The sequence below is a fragment of the Erythrolamprus reginae genome, chromosome 2 (genome assembly GCF_031021105.1).
Source record: "Erythrolamprus reginae isolate rEryReg1 chromosome 2, rEryReg1.hap1, whole genome shotgun sequence".
In the NCBI taxonomy this organism is placed as follows: Eukaryota; Metazoa; Chordata; class Lepidosauria; order Squamata; family Dipsadidae; genus Erythrolamprus; species Erythrolamprus reginae.
In genome coordinates, this window is record NC_091951.1 from 4,907,511 (window position 1) to 4,921,221 (window position 13,711).

At 44.1% G+C, this 13,711-nt stretch overlaps 1 protein-coding gene across 1 annotated transcript; it reads right to left on the reverse strand.

The window, feature by feature from the left end:
• Nucleotides 1-341: 341 nt before the first annotated feature.
• Nucleotides 342-13,496, reverse strand: LOC139158587 (zinc finger protein 737-like). The gene is given in 9 exon segments (XM_070735908.1): nucleotides 342-789; nucleotides 791-974; nucleotides 3,798-3,913; nucleotides 3,977-4,850; nucleotides 7,841-7,967; nucleotides 10,324-10,391; nucleotides 10,498-10,591; nucleotides 12,502-13,097; nucleotides 13,411-13,496. Coding segments are annotated over 8 exon segments (2,322 nt in total). The 5' UTR covers nucleotides 12,913-13,097; nucleotides 13,411-13,496.
• Nucleotides 13,497-13,711: the final 215 nt, after the last annotated feature.

The following is a 13,711-nucleotide window of genomic DNA, read 5'->3' on the forward strand; positions in this document are numbered from 1 at the left end:
GGAAAGCCAGGGGGCGGGGAGGAAAGCAATTGGCTAATTTCTTTCTCGCCTTTAGGGAGAGGAACTGTTGCTGCTCTGCCATAGGGTGCTTTCCTCCCCGCCCCCTGGCTTTCCTCTTCCTTGCCGCCGCCAGACGCTCAGCAGCAGAGTGTGGAGGGGAGATTCGGGAACTTAGTATATTATATATGGTAAAATCTTGTACGCTGCTGCGGGCCGGGTAAATAGCCTCAGCGGGCCGCATCCGGCCCGCGGGCCGTAGTTTGGGGACCGCTGGATAATATGATGACTTTGTAAACTGCTCAGAGAAAAATTGGGAAACCATTGTGGAATAGTACATAAATCTAAGTGGAATTGCTATACAGTGTCTCCTGAGCGTGGATTCTTTTATGAGATGATAGATATCTATTCTGAGTAAAGGTCTTGGCACACTCCATGCATTTATAGGGCTTCTCATCTGTGTGGATCTTCTTATGGGAAATAACACTACCTCTTTTAGCAAAGGTCTTTCCACATTCTGTGCATTTATACGGCTTCTCTCCTGTGTGGATCATCTTATGGGAAATAAGTGAACTTCTATCAGCAAAGGTCTTTCCACACACTATGCACTTAAATGGCTTCTCCCCCATGTGGCTTCTTTTATGGGAAATAAGATCACATATATGAGCAAAGGTCTTTCCACATTCCATGCACTTAAATGGCTTCTCTCCTGAGTGGATCTTTTTGTGGCCTCTAAGTCCACAGCCACTTGTAAATGTCTTTCCACATTCCAGGCATTTATATGGTTTCTCTCGTGTGGATCCTGTTATGGGAAGTAAATGTACTGCTCTGAGCAAAGGTCTTTCCACATTCTATGCATTTATATGGCTTCTCCCCTGTGTGATCCGTATTATGGGAAGTAAGTGTAGTGTTATCAGCAAAGGTCTTTCCACACTCCATACATTTATATGGCTTCTCTCCCGTGTGGATCATAGAAACATAGAAACATAGAAGTCTGACGGCAGAAAAAGACCTCATGGTCCATCTAGTCTGCCCTTATACTATTTTCTGTATTTTATCTTAGGATGGATATGTTTATCCCAGGCATGTTTAAATTCAGTTACTGTGGATTTATCTACCACGTCTGCTGGAAGTTTGTTCCAAGGATCTACTACTCTTTCAGTAAAATAATATTTTCTCATGTTGCTTTTGATCTTACCCCCAACTAACTTCAGATTGTGTCCCCTTGTTCTTGTGTTCACTTTCCTATTGAAAACACTTCCCTCCTGGACCTTATTTAACCCTTTAATATATTTAAATGTTTCGATCATGTCCCCCCTTTTCCTTCTGTCCTCCAGACTATACAGATTGAGTTCATTAAGTCTTTCCTGATACGTTTTATGCTTAAGACCTTCCACCATTCTTGTAGCCTGTCTTTGGACCCGTTCAATTTTGTCAATATCTTTTTGTAGGTGAGGTCTCCAGAACTGAACACAGTACTCCAAATGTGGTCTCACCAGTGTTCTATATAGCGGGATCATAATCTCCCTCTTCCTGCTTGTTATACCTCTAGCTATGCAGCCAAGCATCCTACTTGCTTTCCCTACCGCCTGACTGCACTGTTCACCCATTTTGAGACTGTCAGAAATCACTACCCCTAAATCCTTTTCTTTTGAAGTATTTGCTAACACAGAACTGCCAATACAATACTCAGATTGAGGATTCCTTTTCCCCAAGTGCATTATTTTACATTTGGAAACATTAAACTGCAGTTTCCATTGCTTTGACCATTTATCTAGTAAAGCTAAATCATTTACCATATTACAGACGCCTCCAGGAATATCAACCCTATTGCACACTTTAGAGTCATCGGCAAATAGGCAAACCTTCCCTACCAAACCTTCCCCTATGTCACTCACAAACATATTAAAAAGAATAGGACCCAGAACAGACCCTTGTGGCACACCGCTTGTAACCTGACTCTGTTCAGAATACTCGCCATTAACAATAACTCTCTGATGTCTACGCTTCAGCCAGCTGCAAATCCATTGAACTATCCAGGGATTAAGTCCAATCTTCACTAATTTATCTATCAGCTCTTTATGTGGAACCGTATCAAAGGCTTTGCTGAAGTCCAGGTAGGCAATATCCACGGCACCACCTTCATCCAACACCTTTGTGACATAGTCAAAGAAATCAATGAGATTAGTCTGACATGATTTGCCTTCATTAAAGCCATGCTGATTTGGGTCCAATAAGTTATTGTTTTTTAGGTGCTGATTTATCCTCTTTTTGAGTAGAGTCTCCATCATTTTAACTACAACTGATGTCAAGCTAACTGGCCTGTAGTTACCAGCTTCTTCTCTACTGCCCTTCTTGTGGATAGGCACAACACTGGCCATTCTCCAATCCTCAGGAACATCTCCTGTTAACAAGGATTGGTTAAACAAATCAGTCAGGGGGGTAGCAATGACAGATCTGAGTTCTTTAAGAACTCTGGGGTGGATGCCATCTGGACCCATTGCCTTATTTATCTTTAATCGTTCAAGTTCTTCTAAGACATCGGCTTCTAAGATCACTGGAGCTGAATCCGTACAGCTGGAAGCAATGCTATATCCCTCTGTAGTATTATTTTGTAAGGTGTCTTTTGAGAAAACTGAACAGAAGTAGCTATTGAAATGGTCAGCGATCTCCTTATTCCCATTAATGCATGTATTATTCCCGGTACTAAGCTTCGCGATGCCGCAGTTTTTCTTCTTCTTATCACTAATATATCTGAAGGTTTTATCCCCCTTCTTTAGAGATTTGGCAATTTCTTCCTCTTTTGAGGCTTTAGCAGCATATATTATCTGTTTCGCCTCCTTCTGTCTCATTTTATACACCTCCCTATTAGCTATACTTCCAGACTCTTTATACCTCCTATAGGCAGCCTTTTTTTCATTGACTATAGCCCTTACATCATTGCTAAACCATAGCGGTTTCTTCTTCCTTTTACCTTTAGTTATTTGTCTTACATACAGTCCAGTGGCTTTTAAGATGGCCTTTTTTAATAGTCCACTGGGTGCTCGCTCCTGCCATTTTATCCCTCCCCTTTAATTCATTATCTAAATATTCCCCCATTGCATTAAAATTTGTTTTTCTGAAATCCAATACTTTGGTTGCATTATAGGATTGCTCACAATGCGTTTTTACATCAAACCACAAACATAGATGGTCGCTGCAACCTAAATTTTCTCCCACCTTGACATCTGAAACCAAATTCCCATTCGTAAAAACTAAATCTAGAATATTCTCCCCTCTAGTTGGTGTCTTAACCAGCTGTGCCAGAGCTGCTCCTGTAAAGGCCTCTACTATATTCTTACTTTTGCATGTAAGGGCACTGGGGATATTCCAGTCAACATCGGGCATGTTGAAATCACCCATAACCACAATATCTCCCTTTACTGCCATTTGGGTAATTTCATCCACCATCTTGTTGTCATATTCCTCGGATTGCCCTGGAGGCCTATAGATCACCCCAATTCTAATGACAGAACGTTCTTTATTTTGCATGCAAATCCAGAGTCTCTAGATCTTGACATGTATTTTGAATTAGTGTTGTTTTTAGACTTTCTTTAATATAAATGGCTACTCCACCTCCCCTTCTCTCTATTCTATCCTTCCTATACAGTGTATATCCTGGTATGGATATTTCCCATTCATTAGAATCCTTAAACCATGTCTCAGTTATGGCAACCAGGTCCAAATTATCTCTAGATATTATGGCCATTAATTCAATTTGTGTCTTCTAAGTCCAGTTCCATTAGTAAATGTCTTTCCACAATCCATGCACTTAAATGGCTTTTCCTTCATGTGGATAATTTTGTGGATAGTAAGTCTATTGCTCAGAACAAAGGTCTTTCCACATTCCATGCATTTATATGGCTTCTCCCCTCTCCTGTTATGGGAAGTAAGATGACATCTTTGACCAAAGGTCTTTCCACATTTCATGCCCTAATATGGTTTCTCCCTTTTGTGAATCAACTTATGGGAAACAAATGTAGTGCGATGAGCAAAGGTCTTTCCACACTCCATGCATTTATATGGTTTCTCCCCTGTATGGATCCTGTTATGGATAGTAAGTTGCCATTTTATTCTAAAATATTTTCCACACTCCATGCATTTATAAGGTTTCTCCCCTGTGTGGATCCTGCTATGGATAGTAAGTTGTCCTCTTGTTCTAAAATATTTTCCACACTCCATGCATTTATACGGCTTCTCCCCTGTGTGGATCATTTTATGGGAAATAAGAGAACCTCTTTGAGCAAAGGTCATTCCACACTCCATGCATTTATGAGGCTTCTCCCCTGTGTGGATCAACTTATGGGAAGTAAGATGACATCTTTGACCAAAGGTTTTTCCACATTTCATGCACTTATATGGTTTGTCCCCTGTGTGGATCAACTTATGGGAAGTAAGTTCCCCGCTTGTTCTAAAATATTTTCCACATTCCAAACATTTTGTGTCAATCACTTTTTGAGATACAAGAAAGTAATTCCCAAGAAAAAGAATTAATGTCCCATTGTAATTTTGTCCGTTGTGCTTCCTTATAGCATCTTTGCCTTTGTTTTGGGTTAAATCGTGTTCATTTACTTGTACTTCAGATTTGTTTAGCTTCACACTCTTCCCAATATAGTTTCCCCTTATTTTAACTTGGGGGAGAAAGTCTTGCATCGGAGCATCAGTGGAGGATGAGCTTTCCTGATTCCAATTCTTTGACTGGTTTCTCTCAGGGCTTTTGACTTCCATTCCAATTCCAAAATTCTCCACTCCATTTTTAGCATCGATCACTTGGAACAGTTCACAGGAATCTTGATTCTCCTGCCCATTATCACCTTGAAAGCAAAAGGGAAATAAAAAATGGTAACAAGGTTAGAGAAAAAGATCAAAGTGTAGAAAGTCAAGTGGATTTCCTTATGGATTTCTCTGAAATTCCACTAGGTTGTACGTTTGCATGCTTACAGAGGTGTGATATAGACATGATGATTTCTATATTCATGAATCATCAAAGTTTTGAAACTATCTAGAAAACATCTCCTTCTTTACAATTATCTATATACAGTGGTACCTCTACTTAAGAACTTAATTCGTTCCGTGACCAGGAAGAAGGTGAGGTGAGGGGAATCCAAAACTTTAAGTCTTTAAAAAAAAAAAAAAAGAGGGACTCTGAAGTGGCGACGAGGAGCATGCGCCTCCCATACACTTGGTGAGAGGCTGCCTCCCGTACACTGCACCAGAGAGAGAAACCCAGGGGGAACGGCAGGAAATTGGTTGGGTCTTTGTGCCACTCTCAAATTTCCTGGGAAATTTTACCGGGCTCAGGTTCTTAAGTAGAAAATGGTTCTTAAGAGGAGGCAAAATAATCTTGAACACCCTGTTCAAGTCTTAAGTAGAGGCGTTCTTAGGTACCACTGCATATGCAAATTTCACAGACTCAGTTTTGAGTTAAGAAATAGAATGGAATAACAGAGTTGGAGGTCTTCTAGTTCAACCCTCTGCTTATACAGGAAACCTTACATCACTTGAGACAAAAATTTCCAGTGCTGGAGCATTCACAACTTCTGGAGGCAAGTTGTTCTAACTGATTAACTGTTCTAACTGTCAGGAAATTTCTCCTTAGTTCTAAGTTGCCACTCTCCTTGATTAGTTTCCACCCATTGCTTCTTGTCCTACCTTCTCAGCTGCCCTTTATTATTATTTATTATTATTTATTGGATTTGTATGCTGCCCCTCTCCGCAGACTCGGGGCGGCTAACAACAGTGGTAAAACAACATGAACAATCCAATTAATAAAAACAAATAAAAAACCCTTATTATAAAAAACCAAACATACCATGCATAACTTGTAATAGCCTAGGGGGAAAGGATAACTTAACTCCCCCATGCCTGGCGAAAAAGGTGGGTCTTAAGTAATTTGCGAAAGACAAGGAGGGTGGGGGCCGTTCTAATCTCTGGGGGGAGTTGGTTCCAGAGGACCGGGGCCACCACAGAGAAGACTCTTCCCCTGGGGCCCGCCAAACGACATTGTTTGGTCGATGGGACCCGGAGAAGGCCAACTCCGTGGGACCTTATCGGCCGCTGGGATTCGTGCGGTAGAAGGCGGTTCCGGATGTAATCTGGCCCAATGCCATGTAGGGCTTTAAAGGTCATTACCAACACTTTGAATTGTGACCGGAAACCGATCGGCAGCCAGTGCAGGCCCTGGAGTGTTGCAGAAACGTGGGCGAATCTAGGAAGCCCCACAATGGCTCTCGCGGCCGCATTCTGCACGATCTGAAGTTTCCGAACACTTTTCAAAGGTAGCCCCATGTACAGAGTGTTGCAGTAATCGAACCTTGAAAATGACTTGACTCCCTCTTCTTTTACTGGAAGTCTTCTCTAGTCCTTTTCAACAAACAAGACATTCCCAGTTCCTGCAACCATTCATGTTTTAGACTTCAGTCCCCTAATCATCTGTGTTGCTCTTCTCTGCACTCATTCTGTAGTCTCTACCTTTTTTTTACATCATAGCAAACAAAACTTTATACTTTATACCCTAGGTGCTCCTAGTCATACTGCATGAAGCCTTGGTTCTTCAATTGGATTGGGAGATGCTCTTCCATGATCTAAGTGTGAAAATTCTGTTCTCACACAATTTTGGTAGTTTCAGGGAACAAATGACAACATGCTCCTCTCACATGACCTCCAGAGGACACATAAAAGCACACCTGGTTCCAATTGTGGCCTTACCAGGGCATTATAAAGTGGTATTAAGACTTCATGTGTTCTGGGTTCTATCTCTCTGTTAACGCAGCCTAGGATGGTGTTAGCTTTTTTGGCAACTGCTTCACATTGCTGGCTCATATTTAAATGGTTGTCCACTAGACTCTACGTTCCCTCTTATAGTTACTTTTATTGAGCAAGGTACCACATACACTGTTTCTTTTTAGAAACATAGAAAATTGACGGCAGGAAAAAGAAGACCTCACGATCCATCTAGTCTGCCCTTAATACTATTTCTTGTATTTTATCTTAGGATAGATCTATGTTTATCCAAGGCATGTTTCAATTCAGTTACTGTGGATTGACCAACCACGTCGGCTGGAAGTTTGTTCCAAGGATCTACTACTCTTTCAGTAAAATAATATTTTCTCACGTTGCTTCTGACCTTTCCCCCAACTAACCTCAGATTGTGCCCCCTTATTCTTGTGTTCACTTTCCTATTGAAAACACTTCCCTCCTGAACCTTATTTAACCGTTTAACACATTTAAATGTTTCGATCATGTTCCCCTTTTCTCTTCTGTCCTCCAGACTAGACAGATTGAGTTCATGAAGTCTTTCCTGATACCTTTTATGCTTAAGACCTTCCACCATTTTTGTAGCCTGTCTTTGGACCCATTCAATTTTATCAATATCTTTTTGTAGATGAAGTCTCCGGAACTGAACACAGTATTATTCCAAATGGGGTCTCACCAGCGCTCTATACAGCGGGATCACAATCTCCCTCTTCCTGCTTGTTATACCTCTAGCTATGCAGCCAAGCATCCTACTTGCTTTCCCTACCGCCTGACTGCACTGTTCACCCATTTTGAGACTGACAGAAATCACTACCCCTATGTCCTTCTCTTCTGAAGTTTTTGCTAACACAGAACTCAGATTGAGGATTCCTTTTCCCCAAGTGCATTATTTGACATTTGGAAACATTAAACTGCAGTTTCCATCTCTTTCTTATAAACGAAACTGTGCTACTTAGAAGACCATGAAGGAGGACTGGAATTAATGTAAGAAGAAGAAAAAACCAGAGATGAAATGATTTTATACAGTTACGTATAGAGGAACCCTTACCTAAGGAGGCCACCATCCTCGATGTTTCCAACATGACTTCGTGATACAGGGCCTTCTGGCTGGGATCAAGCAGCAGCCACTCTTCACTGTTGAAAGAGATGGCCACCTCCCTAAAGGACACAGGAGCCTAAAGAAGCAAGAATTCCTGTGAGCAGACTCGATAAAATTTGCAAGATCTCCTTCAATCTGCAAATCCTAAAAGCACAAATATGCCTGGAGCTTCTCAGTCATCCAGTCAGTCAGGTTCTGCATTTAGGAAAGAAAACCCAAATGCATTGGCATAGAACATGAGACGTGGCTCAACAGGAGTCAGGGATCTTGGAGTCCTAGTGGACAACCACGTAAACATGAGTCAGCAGTATGCTACAGTTATCAAAAAACCCACAACAGAATCAAAGTCTGTATTAAGAGAGGGATGGAATCAAGATGACATGAAATATTACCGTGTTTCCCCCAAAATAAGAAGGGGACTTATTTTCTTTTGATCCCCAAAATATGGCTTTGGCATTATCGGGGGGCTTATTATTTTGGGGGTACAGTAGGGGGCAAGTGTCGGACTGGATGTGGGAAGTGTGGGATGGAGACTCATTTTTGGCAGCTGGGATGTGTTGGGCCGCAAGATGCCCATTCTACCTGGGACTTGTCGCTCTATCGCATTCCTCCGTCTTGTGTCCGGGAAAAACATTGTAAGAAAAAAATCTCACGAGTCCGAGAAGTATGAAGTTTTATCACAATGTTTTTCTCTGGACACAATGCCAAGGTATAAAGCCCTTCATGGCATCAGACCAGGATATCTCCGGGACTGCCTTCTGCCACACGAATCCCAGCGACCGATTAGGTCCCACAGAGTTGGCCTTCTCCGGGTCCCGTCGACGAAACAATGTCGTCTGGCGGGGCCCAGGGGAAGAGCCTTCTCTGTGGCGGCCCCGACCCTCTGGAACCAACTCCCTCTAGAGATTAGAACTGCCCCCACTCTCCTTTCGCAAACTCCTCAAAACCCATCTCTGCTGTCAGGCACGGGGAAATTGATTCCCCCGGGCTGTTTCATTTTATGTGTGGTTGGTTTGGGATAATAATAATTTATTAGATTTGTATCCGCCCCTCTCCGAAGACTCGGGGCGGCTCACAACATGCATGACTGTTTTTATAATAAGGGTTTTAAACTGTCTTTTTTAACCATTAGATTTGTACTATATATCGTTGTTGTAAGCCGCTCTGAGTCTCTGGAGAGGGGCGGCATACAAATCTAGTAAATAATAATAATAATAATAATAATAATAATTTTAAAAAAGGTACACTAGAAAGGTAAGGTGTGCGTCATGTGGCCCAACATGTCCCACCCTGACCCAATGGCAACAGCAACCTGGCTGCTTCCGTTCCCTGCCATCTCTTTATCGAGAGGGATGGCAGGTTGGGGCAGGTGAGAAGAAGACACATGGAGCGAGAGACTCCTTTCCTTGCTGTCTCTTCTCCCCCTCCCCTCGCCAGGCATTTAGAGATGTAATTTAAGGAGGGAAAATGGGGCAGGGTGGGCTGTGAGATGAACGTCTTTCCTTTCCAGCTCCATCGCGTTCCTTGGTGTTGTGTTCAGGGAAGCACATTGTAAAAACAACTTCTTGCGAGTTTAATCAAACGTCTTGAACTCGTGAGAAGTTTACTTTTACAACGTCCTTCCCTGAAAACAACACCAAATAATGCGATGGAGCTACAAGTCCCAGGTAGAACAGGCATCTCGTGGCCACCTGAGTCGAATCCTCTGCTATGTCTCCGGCACTTTGAAATGCATCCCTGCCTGCTAGGAGGCAAGGCAGGGATTGAGGCTCTGGAGCCGCCATGGCGGGAGGGGGGAAGAGCCCAGCATCCCCCATTCCACAGTGACATGGAGAGACACGAAACTGCCCTTCCACCTGCCAGCCCTGGGATCCGCCTCCCTGCACCTCTGGCCTGGCAGGCAACTCTCTCAGTGGGCTTCATGGAAACATGGAAGAAACATAGAAGACTGATGGCAGAAGAAGACCTCATGGTCCATCTAGTCTGCCCTTATACTATTTCCTGTATTTTATCTTAGGATGGACCTATGTTTATCCCAGGCATGTTTAAATTCAGTTACTGTGGATTTACCAACCACGTCTGCTGGAAGTTTGTTCCAAGGATCTACTACAGTTTCAGTAAAATAATATTTTCTCACATTACTTCTGATCTTTCCCCCAACTTCAGATTGTGCCCCCTTGTTCTTTCCTATTAAAAACACTTCCCTCCTGGACCTTATTTAACCCTTTAACATATTTAAATGTTTCCATCATGTCCCTCCTTTTCCTTCTGTCCTCCAGACTATACAGATTGTGTTCATTAAGTCTTTCCTGATACGTTTTATGCTTAAGACCTCCCACCATGCTTGTAGCCCATCTATGGACCTGTTCAATTTTGTCCATATCTTTTTGTAGGTGAGGTCTCCAGGACTGAACACAGTATTCTTTTCTTACTTGATTTGGAGGTTCAACCGCTGTTTGATCTCCTTGATAAAAAACAGAAAGCTTCATTCTTTGTTTCTCTGTATTGAATAAATAATTTCATAATTACAAAATAGTAGGAGATATTCTATAGAAGAGAAGAGAGAGCAAAAATAACGCAGGTGGGAAATCGGAAGATTTCATTACCTTCTGAGGTGTCCTTGAGGTGACTTGGCTCTTCCCAAGGGATCCTCTTGAAAAACAGCTCATGAGGGGGATTTATGATCTCCACAGTGCCGCACTTCAAACAGGAGGAAGGAAAAAAGAAGCCGAATTAATGTACGTGGCACATAAAGTGGATTCTTATATTCGGAACATAACCTCAAAGCCCCCAATATCCATCTGGGAAGTTGAGTGAGAAAACAATAGAACAAGGTTTTCAAAAATTGATGGATTGGCCAATCTTAAAATACAATCACAATTAATATTTTATTGTCTTCACTCTTCTCCTTGTATGTCAAATCATCATATGTAATCAACTTGCTGTGAACCGTGGCTCAACGGAGTTCCCCTCTTCTTGAAGGGGATCCCCGATATCCCTGCCTTTTGGGGACCTGGTTCTTTTAGAAACAGGTCGGAACCACTCTGGAGGGATGGTGAAGAAGTGGAGAGCTGCTGGCAACTGGAAGGAGTCAGTGACACCCCATCCCCCAGCCAGCCGGCTTAGTTCCACGACCAGAGGCAGGGGACAATGGTTTGTTAAAGCCATCCAAACTGTGGTGGTTTCGAACAGAACGATTGAGTTAAGAAGCTGGAAGGACGGAAGTGCTGGAGGTCGAGAAGAAAGGCTGGTGATGGATTTGGTGAGCTACTTTGCTGGAAAAATAATTTAGAACTTGTTTCTTCTGAGTTTAAAGGAAACAGTATATAGAAAAATTGGGGAAGTGGCTAATCAACAACGAAATGATTTATTTATTTAATTGAATTTAAATGCTGCCCAATCTCTGAGGACTCAAGGCGGCTTACAACAATAATTATAAAACAATATAATCAGATTAAATATTTAGTAATAATAAAAAACTTTTCATAATAAATAATAACATTTCATAATAAGTTTTCTAATACTAAAAAACACTCCTTAATAATAAAAACCGTATAATATAATCACTTCATTCATATACCAAACCTCCCAATCAGTTCGTGTCTTGGCTGGGGTTAAAGATGTAAGTTCTCATAGCCCCCAGGCCTGCTGGCAAAGCCAGGTTTTCAAGGCTTTTTGGAAACCCAGTAGTGTGGGGGCTGTTTGGACCTTGGGGGCTAGTTGGTTCCAAAGAGCGGGGCCTGCCGCAGAGAAGGCCCTCCCTTGTGGGCCTGCCAACCGACACTGTTTAATCAAAGGGACTGGAGAAGGCCAACCCCGTGGGCTTTATTTGGTCGTAGGGTGGTATGCGGCAGGAGACCATCCCATAAATAACCTGTTCTTAAGCCATCTAAGGCTTTATAGGTAAGAGAGGCCTTAAAGGCGCAATCCAGTCTAGAGCCCTGATGCAGCCTTATTCCATGTCTTTGAATAAAGGGTATACAGGTCGTCCCCGACGTATGACATTTCATCGTTACGACGACCCGGGGACAGTTTCGAAGCCACTACCGCCACCACCGTCTCCATTCGGGTGAAGGGATCTCCGTGATGGGCGGCGGCTTCAAAGACCCCGCGGAGATCCCATCACCCGAACGCAGGTTGCAGTGGCTTCAAGGGACCAACAGCCGGTCCTTCTCAGCGCTGCGTTACTGTAGCCTCCAAGGCCGGCCACCACGGAGATCCCCTTGCCCGAATGGAGGCAGCGGCGGAGATTCCCTCGCCCGAACGTTCAGCAGGAGGCTTCGCCGACTGTTGGTTGCTTAGAAGCCGCCGCCACCATGTAAGTCGGAATATTCTTGTAAATCGGAATGTTCCGACTTACACCAAACTCGGCTTACGACGGCCCGTGGGAACGGATCCCCGTCGTAAGTCGGGGACTACCTGTATGTTTGAGTTGTATTGGAAATATAAGCATGTTTGTTATTGTGGAGAACAATTTTTTTTAAAATTGCAAACAAGAAAAAGAATTGATGAATTGCCACATATAATGAACATCAGAGAAGTTTAGGAAGGAGGGGTGAAGTATTGAAACACAATCTTTATACTCTTTTGAGCTCTCAAAAATGTCTCACCTGCAACTGGGCCTGCTCCTTCTGCTCCTGCGCCTGGTTCAGGAGGAAGCCTTCAAGCAGGGCCACCGCCTGGGAGCTGGTCTCTGCTCCACACTCCTGCACCCAGCTCTTCATTTCTGGGGGCAGAAGGAACAGGAGCTGCTGCAGAACCAAAAGGTCCAACATCTGGGCCTTGGTGTGCTTTTTTGGTCTCAGCCATTGCCTACTAAAGTCATGGAGTCGCCTGCAAAGTCCTCGGGGATCTCCAGCCTCCTGGTATTGGATGAACTTCGAGGGCTGAACTTCGGAAGGGAGGATGGATTCTTCCTCCAGGATCTTCTGCCCAGTTCTTGTCCAGAGTTTCCCTTCTTTCCCAGGCTGAGCAGCTGAAGAGCCTTTTCCAGTTCCCTCCTTTGCAAAAGGTGTCTCCATCCTTTCTCTGTCCTGCGGGGCAACTCCAAATGGGTCCAAGGACTCTTGGGGGTCTCCCGGTGCCTTTTTCCTTCAAAGGACCATCTCTAGGGCCGCAGGACTGGTCTATGCAAGTAATTCCGCATTTTTCCCCCAGGAGAAAATTTTGCCTTGGAAAGACCCCAAATGATTTCCAGTTTCTGCATCTGAGATGGAAAGAAAAACAAAGGTTAAGAATTAGAAAGTGGAATTTCCAGCACAGGGTTGAGGTCCTCTCAGAAGGGCCGGGAAGGAGGCAGGTGGAGAGGCCGCCCCGCTTCTCTCACCCTCCGGAGACAGGATCTGGTCTTCGGGGAGCCTGGTGCGAATCCTGCCTCCTCCTCACTCGGCTTCTCTCTTCTCCTGCTGGGCCTCTGCAAGGCCGACCCTCCCCTCCTCCCAGTCGGATCCTTCCGCGGCTCCCCGTTTGCCCCTGCGGCTGGGGAGCATGGGACCCAGAAAGACAACCCCATCCCTCACCCGGCGCCCGTCTCGATGTTCTCCGCCAGACTCTCCCGCAGCCTCTCCGCCTCCTACGGAGTCCAGGGTGTAAGGAGAGCGAGTGCGGCGTCCTAGAGCGGCAAGCATTTGTGACGTCACTTCCTCCGCACCCTCTGTTGAAAAGGCAGCCGTGACATTCGACCTCCGGTGAGCCAATAGGGAAGCCCCCGATGTTCCCTTCTGTTGGCGGAGGGCGCCCCTTGGTGGATTTGGGGCAAAGTGTCGGGATGGTAGAAAGGGCGGGAAAGAGGAACCCGAAGGGAGAGGATGGAGATGGAGA